Consider the following 20,537-nt stretch of genomic DNA (forward strand, 5'->3'; position numbering starts at 1 on the left):
TATGGTCTGCTACATGCCTTTCTTATTTATTCTTAGCCTGCAGGAAGAACAACTGTATACCACCACTTTCTAGCTCTCATACCTGTATATCTGCTTCTTCTTCACATCTTAATCTAGACACAGATAGTGCCGCCTTGTGGTCTGTCTTTGAACTATATTAACTTTACAGCAACAACGTCTGATCATTATGAGTTTTCTTGTAAGGACAGTGAACGGTGTCTCCGGGGAAAAGAATTGTGTCTGCACCAAAACTGTAAGTGGTTTTTGTTTGCCCCTGCTCTCAATCTCAATGTTCTGATGAAATCACGGAGTGTTCCTGTAAACAAAGTCACTGAAAATTCCTCAGCCCTCCACTTTGGGGAAGGACTAAGATGGTATGATATGGTACAACTATGATATATAAATACAGGATATACATCTGTTTGCATATCCAGTCATACTTACAGAGGAGTATGATGGCACAGAGGAGGATGGCAACGAGGGCTCCTGTGCTGAGGCCAGGCGAGCTACTCAGAGCTTCGGGTTTACACAGCTCCATGTTGCCTTCATGGTCACAGGTACAAACCCTCACAGTAAGTGTGCCAGTGCTGCTCTGCATGGGGTAGTCATCATCGGTGATCACCACAGGAACCAAGTAGACGCTCTTGTGAAGGCGGCTATAGGTGTCTCGGCCAGTCAGGATGCCAGCAGTGTTGTCTAAGTTAGAGAAGGTTCTGTTAGAAGATCAGCATGGCCTGCAGCGTGACACTGTGCTCTCACAATACAAGGTTAAAAAACACTGATACCAGGGTGCAAGGAGAAATGTGAGTGCAACAAGGCATTACTAACAGGTTCTCCCTCACTGTTGAAACAAAGCATGGACAGGAACGACATTTTACAACTTCGGCCAAAGGAGCTATAACATAGGGACAGATGGACAGATAATCATAGTGCAAAAAGTTTGACAATTAAATAAATATCTCTGATGAACTGTTTTAAGATAAGATAACTCTTTATTGTTTTTAGAAAAGTGTTTAATACTTTTTTAAAATCTCTGACCACATGATGATATGACATTGTAGAAAAGCTGCAGAGCGGAGGGATTACTGCTGCCACAAGAAAATATGAAATGCAAATTGAACAACCCATCCGTTATCGCTCACACTCCTTTTTTTTTTTTTTGCTTGTCCCGTTTGGCTCTTTTGCATCAGTATTGTTGTCTAAAGGCAAAGAAAGATGCCCAATGGATTTACTTTACCAAATTGACCATCCCAGCCTTGCCGTAATGGTCCATTTGATTCACCTTTTATTGTTTATTTTATTTCGCTCACACTCCTACCAGTGAATCTGACAGGTGCTGCCACTGGTTTAATGGGTTAAGTGGAACCTGCTTAACATCGACATCAAGAAGTCAACTGGTGGGGATAGGATCCCAGGGCGTGCCCTAAACGCATGTGCACATGAACTGGCAGTAGTGTTCACTGCGTGAGTAGGTCACTGAAAGAGGCTACACTCCCCACCTGCTACGACCATCATCCCTGCCCCAAACCTGGAGCCCTGGAGCTCCCAGTTGGCGTGGGTCGAACACGCCCACAACTTGCTGACCTCAGCAGCCACTGGCCTCTCCCCCTTCGAAACCTCACTCAGCTACCAGCCTCCTCTCCTACCATCCACAGAGGGTAAGCAGTTGGTCCCATTCATCTAGCATCGCCTTCGGAGTTTTGGGAGGTGTATTCACCTGTTTGTCCCTGTGTGCAAGTTTCTGATTCCACGAGACGGTAAGTGGTGAGCTGACGTTGGTGCGATTTCTGGGAGCGATTGCCATCGAGACTGGACCACACCATGCTCAGAGCTTTTTGAGCAGTAGCATGTTTGTCACCTTTATTCACTGTAAATACAAGCTCTGTACTCACTGGAAAACCAGCATTTGTGTGCTGCCTGTATATAGGTCAACCTCACTGGTCCTTTCTCTTCTGTTTATTTCATTTATTCAATATGCAGCTGCGAAAAAGACTGCTGTCAAAAGTTTCATTGTACAAAACCAGACACCAGATCTGATCTGATCAGAACGTTTGTGTAAAATGATAGAAAAACTTCACATTGATCTAAGCTGCACATTTTCCCACCTCTCCCTGCAGTGCTGGCCTCTCCATCACATTGATATCTATCTTTACCCTCATGGGGGTATTTAATTATTCACAATTTGTATGCGTATTGCAAAAGCTGTGAATGATAGGTGCCAAACTTTAATTGTGTTCTGCCAAAAACAATTCAAGTATGAGCTGCCTGACTGAATTATGGTTTAGAGTAAAGGGTTATAAGTCAAACCATTTAAACACTGGTTTAAAATGCAGTAAGTTATGATGAAGTCAGTATAGACCTCTGCTTCAACAGATGTACGTGCATTATCTGAGTTGGCTCCCCTGGTGGTGGCTGTGTTCATGCAATGAAGAGCAGCATCTCTTCAAATGTATATCTACGATTAACATCAATCAACCTGTGCTGCATTGATAGATGCTCACCCAGCTACCATCAATCTCAAGCCGAGGCAGAGGCAGATGTGGGCATGTCAAGTAAAGCTCTTTGGTGCACTCACATAATTGCAATGTGGATTCAACAGTAATCAGAACAAATATGATTTGGTCCTTGGTGTAGACTGAGCGGCTAACCCAAGGAGCCCTACACTGTATGTCTCTCAGTTTCAACTGTTATAAGAAAATGAAATGCTTCATCAGTAACAAGTTAAGGCAAAAATATCATTGTATTCGTTTAAATTGTTTTTATGCATTTTTTCCTACATTACTAAAATATTTTGGTTTAGTTTTTGTTTCATGCAATTTAAGTAAATAATACCCAAGAATCAAGTTTGAATAATTGTGTCAGATCACCTACCTCCATTGTCTCTGACGCTGAAATTTCTGTGGTGAGTCTCCTCTGGAGCCAGACTAAAGGCAAACTTGTGTCCGGATGATGGCTCATCAGCATCAACAGCACTCACTGTCTGGATCCGCTGCCAGAGACATCAACATTGATCAACACGAGCATCATGGTGGAGTCTGTAAAGCTGCCAAAGTGAGCAGCTTAGATAGATCAGGCTCATTGCTGCCTGTGCTACATCAATATCTCTGTTAGCAACAGCAGTCGATTAAACAGCACTTTGAAAAAGAACAGGAAACAGTGGTTAGCTTACCGAATCACACACAACAAATAAAACAAATACTTGATACCTCCATTTAGACTTTTGCTGCTGCTTTACACTTTAACAGCAGCACTAATGAACCTTTCCTTCTTTGGAAGTAAGCTGTTTTCTTTTTGGTATTCTAATGTCTTTACTCACCAATTTATATTCAAATGTAGCTACATACCTGCTTCCTGCTTTGAAAATGTAACAGCAGGACACAAAAGCAGAGTATTTAACTTTATGTTAGGAAAACAACAAATGTAGGATCACACCGAGTTTAAGATAAGATACCTTTATTAGTCCCACGAGTGGGAAATTTCATGTGGAGAATTTCAATGAAGAGAGGAGATTATTCTACAGCTGTAATCTGAGACCTTTCTTGGTTTTGATATGTTTTATCCAACAGTGTACACTTGCCACTGTTGACATCCATTGTAGCTGAAATCAATCTGTGAACAGCTGCTGTTCACTGTGTAGCAGCATGACACCAACGTTCCACAGCTACCTTTCAAGTCTGCAGGGTCGGAGAGTTTCATACTCCAAAGATAGATTTTGGGTGGAGAATCGGTGTAAGGCAACAGAAGCCGACACAGCTTCATGCAGTTTCGATGAATTTCAGGCTGAAACCAATTCAAAAACTATGAGTATAACGTGTGCTGTGGGTTTAACATACTGAATGAACATATAACATGTTAATATACTAATAGTGAAATAGAGAGTTCTGTTACTTCTGTGTGAAAAGGAGACCTCACTGAATGGAAGGGTCTATATTGTCTTAAACTTCCAGATATACAATGTTCTAGCAGGGCAGATAGATAATTTGTTTCTATAAATGATTCTAAGCTTGTAGCTGTTACAAGCTTAGAATCATATGGTCTTATAATGTGGGATAAAAATGCTGTGCATGTAATAATAATTCTGTCAAATAACCTTTAACGTGTGGGTGAACTGCCTGCTCTTTAAACTAAGTGCTATTGTATCATTGGCTTGTATGGACCAAACAAAACAAGACCAAGATATACAAATGTATTTTTAAAAATTCCCCTCTCCACCCTGCGGGCGGTCTCTCCTTCAAGCTCGGGTCCTCTACCAGAGGCCTGGGAGCTTGAGGGTCCTGCGCAGTATCTTAGCTGTTCCCAGGACTGCGCTCTTCTGGACAGAGATCTCCGATGTTATTCCCGGGATCTGCTGGAGCCACTCGCCTAGCTTGGGAGTCACCGCACCTAGTGCTCCGATTACCACGGGGACCACCGTTACCTTCACCCTCCACATCCTCTCGAGCTCTTCTCTGAGCCCTTGGTATTTCTCCAGCTTCTCGTGTTCCTTCTTCCTGATATTGCTGTCATTCGGAACCGCTACATCGATCACTACGGCCGTCTTCTTCTGTTTGTCTACCACCACTATGTCCGGTTGGTTAGCCACCACCATTTTGTCCGTCTGTATCTGGAAGTCCCACAGGATCTTAGCTCGGTCATTCTCCACCACCCTTGGGGGCATCTCCCATTTTGACCTCGGGACTTCCAGGTTATACTCGGCACAGATGTTCCTGTATACTATGCCGGCCACTTGGTTATGGCGTTCCATGTATGCCTTGCCTGCTAGCATCTTGCACCCTGCTGTTATGTGCTGGATTGTCTCTGGGGCATCTTTACACAGCCTGCACCTGGGGTCTTGCCTGGTGTGATAGACCCCAGCCTCTATGGATCTTGTACTCAGAGCTTGTTCTTGTGCTGCCATGATTAGTGCCTCTGTGCTGTCTTTCAGTCCAGCTTTGTCCAGCCACTGGAAGGATTTCTGGATATCAGCCACCTCCTCTATCTGCCGGTGGTACATACCGTGCAGGGGCCTGTCCTTCCATGATGGTTTCTCCTCTTCCTCATCATTCTTTGGTTTCTGCTGCCTGAGGTATTCACTGAGCACTCGGTCAGTTGGGGCCATCTTCCCAATGTATTCTTGGATGTTCGTTGTCTCATCCTGGACTGTGGTGCTGACACTCACCAGTCCCCGGCCCCCTTCCTTCCGCTTAGCGTACAGCCTCAGGGTGCTGGACGTGGGGTGAAACCCTCCATGCATGGTAAGGATCTTCCTCATCTTGATGTCAGCGGCTTCTATCTCCACCTTTGGCCAGCTTATTATCCCAGCAGGGTACCTGATCATGGGCAGTGTGTAGGTGTTGGTAGCCTGGATCTTGTTCTTACCGTTCAGCTGACTCCTCAGGACCTGCCTGACCCTCTGCAGGTCAGGCAGGTCCTGAGGAGTCAGCTGAGAGATGTGTGTATTTATGTGTGTATTTTTCTTTAACTAGTCTTATTTTGTTAAATGAGAAATACTAGCAGAGAGATTAAAGGCTTTAATACAGATTAATGGTTGTACTTGGTGGCTGCAGCTTTCCTAGCGACCTCTTGGTGGTTCCCGTTTGCCTGTGGGATTCCCAGGTACTTGTAGCTGTCCTCGATGTCTGCACTGTTGCCTTTGGTAGTTCGATCCCCTCAGTTCTGACTACCTTTCCTCTCTTCGTTACCATCTGACTATACTTCTCCAATCTGAATGACATTCCAATGTCCTTGCTGTAGATCAGTGAATCGATGTCTCTTTCACTTGTTAGATAAGCTGGTTAGTCTCGGTGCTGCATTCACATCATCTAGTAGATTCTCAGAGGTTACTTCACTCAGGATCATGGCCAAGCTTGAAACATGGATCCGCCGTAGCCAGTTACCAAGACCATCTTTCAGTTCCGCTGACACCAACGATCCTTCTCCCATCACACTTGGGACTGGGGCATACAGACGCCCTGGTGGGGAGTGGAACCCACGACTCCCACTCCAAAGGCGTGTAGTCTTATTGCATAAAGCTATATACACACACACGTGTGTACCCATATGTGTTGGTCCTGGGTAACTGCTGTTCATCCACAGGTGCAGTTAGTTATTGTGACTGCATGTAAGTATTTTGTGCTCATTTGCAGACTTGTAGGAGTAAATCCTGCATCTTCTGTATGTGAGGCTGAATCTCAGGCGGCTCCTGTAGCCAGCCAAGCTGTTTGCTTGTACTCACGTACTAGCGTTAGGCAGTCTTTACCAAAGTGGGTTAAAATGACCTCCCAGCCCATTGTTCCTTAGTGGTGCTGGTTTCAGTCATTATACAAATGTCCTGTTTATAAGGTTGGAAACCTGCAGTCAGCTGAGACTGAAGACGTCACCTGATGAGTTACAAAACATTTCTTCCACTAAAAACGTCCAGATGAACAGAATCAACTTTGTGGGAGACTTGGATCTAGATTTGTTGTGTTATACTTAATGTGTGTGTGTGTGTGTGTGTGTGTGTGTGTGTGTGTGTGTGTGTGTGTGTGTGTGTGTGTGTGTATGTGTATGTGTGTGTGTGTATGTGTGTGTGTGTGTATGTGTGTGTGTGTGTGTGTGTGTGTGTGTGTGGGCACATACAGATTTGTGACCCTGTTAACTCTTGTGTGATGTTAGATGTACAATATGGCACATGAGCTTAAAGAAGAACCCCAGTGCTCAGTTTCTCAGCTGCAGAAATGTGCACACGCCTTACGTGCACTTTTAAGCTATCACACTTTAATCACTAATACATTTGATACACACACTGTGTGATAAATCATGTTGAGTGTAGTAGTACAGTTACATCTAGTGCTGCATAAAACATTCAATTTCATTGTTTTTGTTGAGAAAACATACTAAGTCTATACTAAATGCTAAAGTTAGTGTGGTGGTTGGGGACACCAGTGCTTCCAAACAAGTTATTACTTATAATTATCCATGTTTACTGATCAAACCCAGTTAAATGTTGCTGTCATAATAAAAGCTGACTTCATGCAATCACAGTGCTCTTCTGTTTTATGCTAAAAGGGGATTATGTGCTCAGTCTAGCCTTTCTGGAACTTTTCATGTCCTGCAATTTACTCATAAAAGCCCATCACTACACATAAGTACAGTGCCACCTGCTCTGGGCAGACTAGCACAACCTCTGAGAGGTTTGGGAGGCCGGTCCACACTGAGCTAGTGTCATACAACATGCCTGTTATGAGGATCATGTCTGTGTGTTGCACTCATGGTTATGTGTTTATCAGCAGCCTACAGGACCGACTCCAGAATTTGCCATTTTTCATAAACAGCTGATAAATCTGGACAGTGTAAACACTCATCACATTTCTGTTACCATCCAAGGGCACGCTAAGGATCCGCTGCCTCACTTTAACTGGCAGCATGAACTGGGCCTAAATAATTATTTTCTATCACTTGCAGCTGAGACATCTGATATCGCTGAACATTGCTGACCGACACATCATTCTGATTATGAGGCAGACTGTAAACAAGCCCACCGTCTGATCTCAGTCGTACTGAGAGGTCAACATGAAAATGACTGTCTGTGAAATGTTCATCATTTAAACAGAAAACATGTGAAACATGTGAAAGGAAGTGTGTCTGTGATTTTTCCACCCAGTCAGTTATTAAAACCTGTCACGATCTGAATGTGTATTTTTCTGCCACTTGCTTTCAGAGTAGAAACTTTAGTGACTTAAATTTTATTCCACAACCAGCATTTATTTTTTGTGCTCACATTCAAGGACCTTTGAAGAAGCTTACTCGATATCTACAAGCACACAGTGTGCATGCAGTGATTGTTACGAGGACTGACAAATGAAAACTGCTTAAATGTTACGCCCCAATCAATCCCTTCAACACAAGCCGAATATCAGCCCTACAATAGGACATAACTATGGAGCCAGAGCCTATTTTAGTGCTTGTACCTGATTGTTGTGTTTATTTCAAATCTAATACATGTTTCCTTTCAGTGCAGCCCTGCTGGGTCACCTGAGGTAACAACTAGCAGCTTTTCTACATCTCCTCTGCCGTCAGGTTAATCAGAGAATGTCTCTGAAAATGACCTGCGTTTAAAGCAGGTTGTAATGAAATAGCTGACTTGTTGTCATTGTCTGCTCTTCTCTTGTGCGTTTGCTTCCTGGTCTGTTGTTAACAATGAAAACAGTGTGAAATAGTCAGATGGCTGAGTGAAAAGACACCAGCAGAGGTTAAATCAAAAGACCCATCCTCTGTGTGCACACAGGGGCATCTTTGCTGCTGTGATCATCACACTGACAACAATCACTCAAGCTCCACTACTAGCAGCTAACATGAGCCAAGACAGCGCCCCATCTCGGTCTTTGTTCAAATACAACCACAGACTGTGTACAAAAGACTGAGGCAAAGATGAGTCCCAAAGATGAAGAAGTGACTGACGCTTCTGTTCTGGAGAGCAGGGGGAAAACCACCCTTCGATTTATGGCTTTAGTGAAGACTTCCTGATGAAACCAGTCACTCAGTCACCGTCAGGGACCCTGTGCCTACCCGCTCGGCTCAGTATGGCTACATGTGTTTGTTTTGCTTTTGTTCCTGCTCTCTCCCTCCCTCTCTTTCCCTCCTCCCTCTGCCTGGGCAGAGCTCACCCGTGGGCTCCTGCCCTTGGCCCACGCACCTGGTCGCAATCACACACCTGTGGCTCATCACCCGACAGTGTTCCAGTCCCTTTATAAGATGGCAGCTCTGTGTTTCTCATCGCTGGACCGTTGCCGACTCTCGTCAGTGTAAACCCAACTCAGTTTACTCCTGTGTTTTCCCAGAGATCTTCCCTTCGTGTTTCTGTGAACAGATTCCCTGGACCGACCCCTGTGTTACCTGAGCGATTGAGTGTGTGAGGTTTGGAGTGAGCTATCGTGTTTTCTGTGGAGTATGAGGAGGAGCGTGAGGCGTGGAGCATGGACGGAGTGTGTGTGGACTTCCAGCGTCTTTCCCCCCGTTCATGTGTGGATCCCCGGAGCCCGTCATTCCCCCACTTTGTAAATAGATCACCTGGTGTTGCTGTGAATAAAGATTCTTGTGTTCTCAATTCAGAGCCTGTGCATGAGTCCGTTCAGTCCCGTTGTGACAGTCACTAGTCTCAGGTTTGTAGCCGTTCTTTGTTTCACAGTCAGATTACAACACACTAACCAATGGGTGCCATCATTATAGCAACATCTGTTTTATATAAAAATTAGGCAGAGCTGTAAGGTGTCATTTTGGATGCTCAGTCACTAGTCTTTATACAGCTCTGGGACCGCTCTGCTCTAATCAGGCTTTGAAGTCAGTAAGATGCCACCAGAGCACACAGTGAGCTAACACATGAAGTATGTGAGTACCTGGCCAGCCTTGGTTTTCTCACAGACAAAGGTTTCGTACACAGTGGCAAACATGGGAGCATTGTCATTGATGTCCAGCACACGGATGTAGACACTGACGCTGCTGCTCTGACGGGGATTATCTGGAGGCACAGAAAGCACAAAAACATCTGTCACTTTGGGGTTTTGCAACTTTTCCAGTACCTTCACAACCGTCTGTATGTAACAGCTTCACCAAGCTTATATTCAAAGTAAACTTTATTGTCATCTCTGCTGTATCCAGTGCAGCATATAGAGAGAAGGTGAAAATTTGATCAAAACTAAAGAAAAACATGAAGAGGATTTTAAAACTCCTCCCATGATCAGAAGTAATGAGACTCTGTAAGACATCATCTATAACAGACACTGAATGGGGCAGGTGGGCGATATTTCTATACTTGTGTCTTCAGAGAGAATACACTTAAAACAATCTCACAGTTGGGACTGCAGTCACTAAGAACACCACTGGTATGTTTTCAGTTTTATTTTTTTTGTCATATGCAAGTTAGCACAGGGTCAACATTGCAATGAAATGTGTTTGACGAGCAGCAGTCACTCTGCAGCATGATACAGTAGGAGAAAATATAATAAAATATAATAAAATAAAATAATAGAACCAACTCCACCTGGTGGTTCTATTATTTTATTAGCTGAGGTGGTTCGGGCATCTGACAAGGATGCCCCCTGGGCGCCTCCTGGGTGAGGTGTTCCAGGCATGTCCCACCGGGAGGAGGCCCCGGGGCAGACCCAGGACACGCTGGAGAGATTATATCTCTCCAGCGTGTCCTGGGAACGCCTTGGTATTCCCCCGGATAAGCTGGAGGAGGTGGCTGGGGAGAGGGAGGTCTGGGCCTCTTTGCTTAGGCTGCTGCCCCCGCGACCCGGCCTCGGATAAAGCGGATGAAGATGGATGGATGGATGGATGGAAAATAATAGAAAAATAGTAAGGAGCAAAATATTAGAGACGTGGTAAAAGAGAAAAGATGACTAAATATATATGTATCTATAAATATAAATATATGTACACTAGTGATTAAATAAGAAAATCTTGAAAAGAAATATGACGGGAGGGCAGATGGGACATTGCACAGGAATGAGCAGCAGAAAATCACAGTATTGCACTTTTTAAATATAAATATCAATGACAATAAAGTGGAGTGACCAGTGCAGATTAAACAGAGTACTTGTGAAGCTGCAGGTAGCTTCTGAGTGCTGTGTTGTGTGTGTTTAAGTGTTGTGCTTGAGGTGTCGTACGGTGGTAAAAACAAAACTGTTTTTCTTGTTCAAAGTCTTGTAGTCCGAGCAGACAGGCTCCTGTAACGTCTGCCAGATGGTAACAAGGAGAACAGCTGATGTGCTGGGTGGCTGTGGTCCTTGATGATGCTGTGTGCTTTACGAAGGCTATGTTATAATGTCTTATAATATGTAGCTTGCCATCGCCAGTGTGTGAATGTGTGTGTGAATGGGTGAATGACTGAATGTAGTGTGAAGCGCTTTGGGGTCCTTAGGGACTAGAAAAGCGCTATACAAATGCAGGCCATTTTATAATAGTACCCGCAAGGTCCCCCTGTTCAAGATGTCACATATACAGGCATGGGAGCTGGTAAATGGACTGGTTCGGGCAAGGGCAACACATTTCTTTGAGTTCTAAAAAGGAGAAAGCTTTGGATACGAAAAGAGATTTTTAAAAATGGCCAGATTTGTGATCAGTGTTTTAAAAAATATTTAGGGGGAACCAATGAAAAAGCTACATTTTGACATTGAAGCCATCTTGAATAACAGAACAACCTTTAAATACTCACACCCTCACATCACTTCAATAAAGATAATCATGTGGCAACTGCTGATTAGACTAAATGATGTTGTCAATGTTTTTTCATAAAATGCAATCTGTCCAATTTGCAGATAGATTTAAGAAAACAGAGCTTGTATTAAACTTGCCATTGAACATCTAAATGATTCAGAGAAGGTTTAGGAATAAGTGTTGTGTTGCTCTTCTACTAATGCCACAGGATAGAGGGACCAACGGACGGTCCCATGTACCATAAATCTGCAATGAGAACCTCCTTCCCTCAGCCACAATGCTGAAGACAGGTCATGGATGGGTCTTCCAGCATGACAACGGCTCAAAATATAGAACCAAGACAAATGAGTGGCTAACATTAAGGTTATGGGGGGGCCTGGCCAGTCTCCAAACCTCAATCTTATGGAAAATGCTAAGCAGCGGCCAAGCAACATAAAGTATTAAGAGAGTGTCTGTAAAGTGGAGTGAGCCAAAACCCCTCCTGACATGTGTGCAGGCCAACTACATAAAATATCTTACCGCTGGGCTTTTCAGCAGCGCTTTCTCCACCAGGTACTAAGTCATACTTTGTTTGGGCATCGAATATTTATTTCACCCAATGACACGCAATTCATCTTTCAGTGTTTTGTAATGTGTAATATGTTTGTTCTAGATATTATCTCTCTCCATTAAAATGAGAGCAACATGTTCATTTATTTGTAAATGTGCAAACTTTGTGGTTTAACTTCCAATCAGCCCATTCAGTGTGCTATACTCCGGGGTCTGATTCTTGTTGTTGAACCCCTCCATGGCAGACTGTGCTCTACTGCCTCTCCTCTAACAGTTTTACTCTTTATCAATATATCACATGAGCAGTGCAGACAGTCCCAGACCCTGCTGGACTTACTCAGCTCTGTGGCAACAACTGAAATATTATGCCATGCAGTCGTCTCTCTGTCCAGGCTTTTGAGCAGGAACACAGATCCATTCATCGGATAGACGTTGAAGAGGTGGCCCCTGTCAGTGCGGCGGTCGATGGAGTAACTAACAAGTGAGACAGAGAGAAGGTGAGAAAACGTTAAGTTGAGTCAGGTGGTGGGATGACCTATAGCCTCGTCCTCTCTGTGCCGCCCTGTCAAGAAGCCAGCGCAGCAGGGAGCATAATGGATCAATCTCTGACGGAGGGAACCAGGTAAAAAGTGTCACACTGTGGAGATGTGCTAAAATTCAAAATCTTAAAGCAACTAAAGGTATTTTGCTCCCACAGCAGTGTTAATATGCTGCTGTACCAGTAGCCCGAGCGTGCTGTTTATACGCTGTATTACTTACAAATGTTTCTCCGGCAGTCTCTGAACTTCTGACGATGAATAACAAATACTGGTTGCCATAGAAACAGGAACTCAAGGAAATTCAAATTTCAAATTCAAATTCAAATTTTATTTGTCACGTACACAGTCATACACAGTACGATATGTAGTGAAATGCTTGGACAACTGCTCGTGACCTAAAGGAAACAAAAAAGGAAAAGGCTATGAATAAGATAGGAAATAAATATGAAAAATTAAAAAGGGTAAATTTAACTAGGAAGGAATAAAATATAAATTAAGGTTAAAAATGAAATAACTGTACAACACAAATTAGAATGAAGGGTAAATTTAACTGGGAAGAATAAGATAAAGATAAATATATAAATTAAAGTTGAAAATAAAATAACTGTACAACAAAATACACAATACACAATATAGAACTATATAAGAATGTATGAAGAAATCTAAATATAAATAAATATATACACAATAACAGCAGCTGTACAAGTATTAACCGGAAATGAAGAATATAGTGACCAGTGTTGTGCAAAACCAAAGTCCAGAAAGTCCAGTGTGTGTGTAAGAACTGTATGTGTGGGTCAGTACTGTGTGGGGGTGTGATTGAGAGACCGTATCGCCTGCGGGAACCCCCCCGACCGGTGGTTAACTACCTCAGTGGCCTCGCTCCCTTGATGGGCGAGTCTTCCCTCTAGTCCCCGGACTCTGCTTCCCACACTGAAGGTGTGTCAGTGGGGTTAAGTCTTTTATCCACTGCCTGACTATATCCTCAGCTGAAGTCACCAGCAGCCCACTTCCACTGTACACTGTGTCACTGGAGCACTGCTTTCCGCTCATCAGTCTCCTGACGATTTGCTAAAAATATTTCAAGGCTATCTAAAATTCTTGTTCCACAGTCTGACTGAACTCTTCCCACACCTGGGTTTTTGTTTCGGGTACCGCCCAAGTCGGGTTCCACTTGACCTGTAGGTACCTATCAGCTGCCTCCGAAGTCCCACAAGCTAATCCAGCCCAATGACTCCTCCTTCAGCTTGACAGCTCTCTTCACCTCTGTTGTCCTGTGATGTCTGGCTTGGGGATTACCACCATGACAGGCACAGTCCCCATTCAGAGTCCTCAGCCTCCCTCAGGTGCTGTCAAAGGCCTGCCAGACTTTCCCAGCACACCCTCACTTTATGTTTGCGTGTGCCGGGTCTGTCCAGAATCTTCCCCCTTCCCCTGATCCAACTCACCACCAAGTGGTGATCAGTTGACAGCTCAGGCACTCTCTTTACTCAGCTGTCCATAATTCATGGCCCCAGATCTGATGATACGATTATAAATTTGATCATTGATCTGTATTCTCGTTCATGCTGTCGCTTTGTACACACTGTGGTTTGCCCACTCTTGTCTGTCGCCTCTCACTGTGGGCAACTTCATACTGGAACAGAGTCTGGTTCCAGAGACAAGCCATGTGTTGAGGTGTGTCCGACTATATCTAGCCATTATCTCTCGAACTCAGACACTACCCAGCATTGATAGATGGGAATCGGGCAGCACTGGCTGCCACCCAAACCCTATAGATCAGTGGTTCTTAACCTGGGTTCGATCGAACCCTAGGGGTTCGGTGAGTCGGTCTCAGGGGTTCGGCAGAGCCTCCACTGCGGAGGTCGCAGAGGTCCAGCCACGCCCGAATTATCTTGTAAATTTGTGATGACACGCCCCCTTCTGGCCATCACTGGCTGCAGACGATCATGCTACACTGCTTGGCCAATCAGGCCTGCGGGGAATGTAGCGCGCGCAGTAGTCAACATGTGAATGTCGTGGTAGTACTTCGCGTGATTTTTTTTTTAACATTTTAATCCATACTAACTATGTCGGGCAAAAAAAGAAAGTGGTTGGACGAATATGTACAGTATGGATTTACATGTATCACGGAACGTGATGGGAGTGAGCGTCCTATCTGCATGATTTGCAACGCCAAGTTGAGCAACTCTAGTCTCGCACCGGCAAAACTAAAGGAACACTTCTTGAAGCTGCATGGAGACGGGGAATACAAGAACACAACACTTGCTGAATTCAAGGTGAAGAGAGCCAGATTCGATGAAAGGCCCACTCTGCCTGCTCTTGGATTTGTACCCGTTAACAAACCGATCCTCACAGCATCGTACGAAGTTGCTTACCTGATCGCAAAGCAGGGCAAGCCACACACCATTGGTGAAACACTCGTGAAACCAGCCGCGTTAAAGATGGCAAATCTGATACTTGGAACAGCGGCCGAAGGTAAATTATCACAAATTCCTCTTTCAAATGACACCGTCAGTGACAGAATAGAAGATATGAGTAAAGACATCTTGGCTCAAGTAGTCGCCGATCTGATTTCAAGCCCGGCAAAATTCAGCCTTCAGCTCGATGAGAGCACAGACGTTGCTAATCTAAGCCAGTTTACTGTTTTTGTGCGCTATGTGAAAGATGACGTGATAAAAGAAGATTTTTTATTTTGTAAGCCTCTTACAACAACAACTAAGGCAGCCGATGTGAAGAAGCTTGTGGATGACTTCTTCGGAGACAACAATCTTTCATGGGACATGGTTTCTGCAGTTTGTACAGACGGAGCTCCCGTCATGCTGGGAAGAAACTCTGGTTTTGGTGCGCTAGTAAAAGCCGATGCACCACACATCATTGTGACTCATTGTATTTTGCACAGGCATGCATTGGCAACAAAAACCTTGCCTCCAAAAATGGCAGAAGTATTAAAAACCGTGGTGGAATGTGTGAACTATGTGCGAAATAGTGCTCTGAGGCACCGCATCTTCAGTGTAAAGAAATGGGCTCTGAATTCGAGGTACTTCTGTACCATTCTAATGTTCGGTGGTTGTCCCGGGGACAGGTGCTGAATCGTGTTTTTGCCATGCGTGTGGAATTAGCCCTGTTTTTGCAAGAGCACCAACACTGTCATGCAGATTGCTTCAAAAATCCTGAGTTCATTCTCATTTTAGCGTACATGGCTGATATATTCGCAGCTCTCAATCATCTCAATCAGCAGATGCAGGGTGGTGGAGTCAATATCATAGAAGCGGAAGAACACCTGAAGGCTTTTCAAAAAAAGCTAACGTTATGGAAACGACGAACAGAGAACAACAACTTTGCAAACTTCCCCCTTCTGGACAACTGTGTAAGTAAGGTCGAAGATGTGTCTGGAATCGGAGATGTTTCTGTATCCACGGAACTGAAGCAAACAATTGCAACGCACTTAGATGAGCTTGCAAAGTCTCTCGACAGATATTTCCCTACAAGAGAGTCATATCCAGCATGGGTGAGACAGCCGTTCACGTTTGCTGTTGAGACAGCAGATGTCAATGATGAATACCTTGACGAAATCATTGAAATTCAGCAGAGCCAGGTTCAACAGCAACTCTTCAGAACAACAACACTCTCAACGTTTTGGTGTCGACAAATGGACAAGTATCCAATTATTGCTAAGAAAGCCCTGGATTTTTTTTATACCATTTGTTACAACATATCTTTGCGAGCAATCCTTTTCGACGATGCTGGACATAAAAACGAAGAAAAGGAACAGACTTTTCTGTGAAAATGACATGAGACTGGCACTTGCCAAGGTGAAGCCACGCATATCTGAACTGGTCTCTCAAAGGCAACAGCAGAAGTCACACTGATTTGCAGGTATGTAATTTGTTGTAAGTTCATGCATTGTGTTGGTTTTGTTCTTTGAACAAGGTGATGTTCATGTACGGCTCATTTTGTGCACCAGTAAAAAAACATATCTATGTCTTGAATTTGAAAAAAAAAAAAAAAATTCACTAAAGAGGGGTTCGGTGAATGCGCATATGAAACTGGTGGGGTTCGGTACCTCCAACAAGGTTAAGAACCACTGCTATAGATAAAATAAGACCAAGGGACCAGTGTACCCTACCCTGGAATAGGGTTACCCCACCCTGGAGGAGGAAGCTGGAGAGGGACAATGTCTGGTAGCTTGCAGGAGGCATCGTGGGAGTCAGTTGTATTTTGTGTGTGTGTGTCAAAAAGATAACTTTCTAACGTCGTAAAACGTTCCGGGTGGTTGTTTAAGTGTTTAAGTTCTGGTAGCTGTGCAGCGTATATGAAAGGGAGGAATGGGATCTCTAAATTCACTCGCTGGGCCCACTTCCTCATTTGAGGTTTGACAGCATTTTAGTAGGTAAAGGTGAAGCTTGGACATGAATTGAGCTGCAGTTTGGGGAAGGCCTTGAAGGGGACTGGCGACGGCTCCCAGGCCTGGAAGATCCTCATGCACTAAATAGAAATGAAGAAGTTAAAGAATTGAGAACAAGGAGGGAGGGAGGGGCACGTAAACAAGAATGATCAGCTTGCAGAACTGGAGGAACCTATATAGATGACAACAGGAAGGAGCGTGTTTGGAGGCGTGGTCCTGCTCCTGAAATTCTGATACATAATCTCCAAAACAAATAAATCAGGCTCTTCAGAAGCACATATCACATGCTGGAGACCAGCTTATGGACTTTGTATAGTCTGTACGACTGTTTTGCCAGGAATACATAAAGGTATTACAGAAAGTTTATATTTAGAAATGTAATTGATTGAATTTGACTTTGCTTAGATAGCAGGTGCTTGCATAGATGCAGTAGTTTAGCCGCACTTCACACAGCCGGAACATGGTTTACTTCTTCATCTTAAAGTAATAAATTGTTATCATTTGTAGGTAGTACTTCACCTGTCTTCTAGTGTCGAAATAACTTGGACTGGATTTTCTGTTCTAGCCGATCGACAGAGACTGCTGCCTGCTCCACTCTCTGCAGTTCAGGGGTCGGCAACCCTGGGCACACGCGCCACAGCTGGCACGCGAAGGGTTAACTGATGGCACGGCCATAGCTGGCCATTGGGCATACTGGGATGGTGAATTGGCCAGATGCTGGCAGATGTGTAAAAATAACTCAGTTATTTAGAGCTTCCACAGAGGCAGCAGGTGGATGAGAGAAAGGGGAGGCAGGAGGAGGAGAGCCCCGAGGTGGCCGCCAGTCCGAGTATCAGGTGAACTGAACTTCAGGTAAGAAGTTATGACCTGCAGTCTATCTGGGTCAGATATAAACCACGTTTAGGTGGAGTTTATTTTCGTTGTGCTGACTTTTTACTGTCAGTTACAATAACTCGTGCTGCGTGCTAGCTAGGATGACGGAGTTTCTATACAGCTGGGTGGTGCTATGATGTTACTGATGGTGAACATTATTTTATTCATAAGGTTAGTTAGTAGAGTTGCCAAATGTTCCGTAAAAAATGGAATCGTCTCGTATTCAGAGAAAATATTACGCGTTTCGTTTTGAGCTGAAAAAGACACAAAGCTGGAGTTATTCTGTCGTAACGCTGCACAGCTGCCTCTTCTCCTCTCATTCTCTCCCTCTCTCTCCTGTTTCTACTTCAATCATGAAACTGATCAATGATCAGCTGATCGGCTTTTCTCTCTTGTTTATTTATCGCCCACTTTGTGCCAGAAACAGGAAACCAGCGGATGTCGCGCTAAACAACAGCAGCACGTTTAAGCTTGATCAGCTGTTGTTAGAATGTATTTAATATTAATTTCTAGTATCAGCTGATGTTTGCTGGAGCCACAGCTGTAAAGCTGCTGGTCATGATGTTGGTTTGGATATGTGGTGAGAGGGAAACATGAAGATGAAACCAGGAGATGTCCTTACTGAATCATCAGAGCTGAACAGGTGATGGAGAAACAGGTTTACCTTTTAGGTGACATGGATGAGTTGAAGTTATGAGCTGTTTCTGAGAGACAAATAACACCAGGATCCTTTTCTAAGTAGCTGACAGCTGGTAACTGTGCAGGGGCGGATCTAGTTCTGCCAGGGGGGCAGGTAGGGCATTAACAGGGAGAGGGGGGCACACACTTTTATTTTTTATTCTCATTTAAAATGCTTTTAATAAATAATTATCTGAATCTTACAACCAAAGTTTTTCTCTGATATAAAATGTATAGAAATCATACATATACCAACAAGACTGTACATCACTGTCACAACAGCGTTTTCATTCAAAGGCTTTATGGCTTTAATACCTGGGGGGCCGGTCTCTCGTCAAAATGCCCGGGCTGTTTTTTTGTCCCAGTCCAGCCCTGGGCACGACACGCAGTGAGTTAATCTGAGAAGGTGCATTAAAAAAATAAATGGCCGGGCCAGCGGTGCACATCGCACATTAGCTCGCATAGACACATTAGTTGTTCCTCTTCTTAATGACAGTATCTTAGCTAACAACCCCAACTACCAGATTCAACTTGTAATTGGCTAAAAATAACTTCGCCTACCGGTGAGAGGGACGTTGCTAGCTGGCAGGAACTGTCCGCTCAGCGCAGCATCAGCACTACGGAAATGCACGGATACATCCATAGATCGAGACAGAATTTACACTCTGTGGGGTCAAAGTTTGCAGAACTACAGACGCAGCTGGAATCCACAGCTGTGCGTGTGTTCATGGAGCTGCATGTTCACCTGCTAGACGTCACTACCTGACAGGTTTAACTGTCTTCAGAACATTGCAGAGGCCTTATTGACAGTGTTTGGCTCTACATGTCTGTGTGAGCAGACTTTCTCTCACATGAGTCCTCAGGTCTGAATGCTGGACACTGGGAGACCTGTGTGTCTGAGTGGGAGACCAGAGATCACATTAACATGTGTGTCTCTGTATTAACAAACATGCCATATTGGCCCAGTTTATTTTTCTTATCATTGTTGTGAGGAGACCATAAATAGCATTTGGATTTTCTGTTGTTCAGTTCATTTGCTGTTATGGATAAAAAGTCTTTTTTTGTTTCCAAACAGCTGATAACTATTCGCTGACAGCTGCCAACATCTGTGAACAAATATAATTCTATAAAGTTGTTCTATATAGGCAAGGCAAGGCAAGGCAAGTTTATTTGTATAGCACAATTCAACAACAAGGTGATTCAAAGTGCTTTACAGAGACATTAGAAACAAGAACAAATAAAAAGCATGATTTAAAATTGATTAAAACAAGCAAATAAACTAACTAACTAATTAACAAACAAACAAACAAACAACAGTATATAAAATCAAAACAGATAAAATCAGAACAGTAGATAAAATCAGTAGTTAAATGTAAGTTTTGAAATTTAAGCTTAAAAGTGTGGATTTGGTGCTTTATTCAAATGCAGCTGAGAACAGGTGAGTCTTCAACCTGGATTTAAATAAACTGAGTGTTTCAGCTGATCTGAGGCTTTCTGGGAGTTTGTTCCAGATATAAGGAGCATAAAAGCTGAATGCAGCTTCTCCGTGTCTGGTTCTGACTCTGGGAACTGATAAAAGACCGGATCCAGATGACCTGAGGGATCTGGAAGGTTCATCCTGGGTCAGGAGGTCATTGATGTATTTTGGTCCTAAACCATTCAGAGCTTTATAGGCCAGCATCAGAACTTTAAAGTCTATCCTCTGACGGACAGGCAGCCAGTGTAAAGACCTCAGAGCTGGACTGATGTGGTCCACTTTTTTGGTCTTAGTGAGGACTCGAGCAGCAGAGTTCTGAATGAGCTGTAGTTGTCTGACTGATTTTTTAGGTAGACCTGTAAAGATGCTGTTACAGTAATCAAGCCTACTAAAGATGAATGCATGGACTAGTTTTTCCAGGTCCTGTTGAGACATCAGATCTTTTATCCTTGAAATATTCTTGAGGTGATAGTAAGCTGACTTTGTTATTGTCTTAATGTGTTTTTCTAAGTTTAGGTCTGCATCCATCACTACACCCAAATTTCTCGCCTGGTTTGTGGTTTTTAGATGTATAGATTGAAGTTCTCTGGTGACCTGTAATCGTTTTTCTTTGGCTCCAAAGACTATTACTTCAGTTTTGTTTTTGTTTAGCTGGAGAAAATTGTGGCACAACCAGTCATTGATTTCCTCAATGCATTTACCAAGAGCCTGTACAGGGCCTTGGTCTCCTGGTGACATTGTGATATATATTTGTGTGTCATCTGCATAGCTGTGATAGTTTATTTTGTTGTTGTTTATAATCTGTGCCAGTGGGAGCATGTAGATGTTAAACAGA

The 20,537-nt window shown here is 43.7% G+C and overlaps 1 protein-coding gene across 2 annotated transcripts in view; it reads right to left on the bottom strand.

The window, feature by feature from the left end:
• LOC146648804 (cadherin-6-like) overlaps positions 1-20,537 on the bottom strand; it is a 63,692-nt gene that overhangs the window by 10,650 nt on the left and 32,505 nt on the right. Inside the window, exons 8-11 of one of the 2 annotated variants that reach the window (XM_085388250.1) lie at positions 12,065-12,201; positions 9,357-9,478; positions 2,872-2,989; positions 445-696 (exon numbers count right to left, since the gene is read on the bottom strand). In XM_085388250.1, the coding sequence (XP_085244376.1) occupies positions 445-696; positions 2,872-2,989; positions 9,357-9,478; positions 12,065-12,201 (629 nt within the window). Of the gene's footprint in view, positions 1-328; positions 697-2,871; positions 2,990-9,356; positions 9,479-12,064; positions 12,202-20,537 lie in introns of those variants that run through there. The other variant, XM_085388251.1, reaches the window with a different exon arrangement.

This window comes from Rhamphochromis longiceps, linkage group LG18 (assembly GCF_057381845.1).
Source record: "Rhamphochromis longiceps isolate RC_006_pf linkage group LG18, R_longiceps_female_GT1.1, whole genome shotgun sequence".
In the NCBI taxonomy this organism is placed as follows: domain Eukaryota; kingdom Metazoa; phylum Chordata; class Actinopteri; order Cichliformes; family Cichlidae; genus Rhamphochromis; species Rhamphochromis longiceps.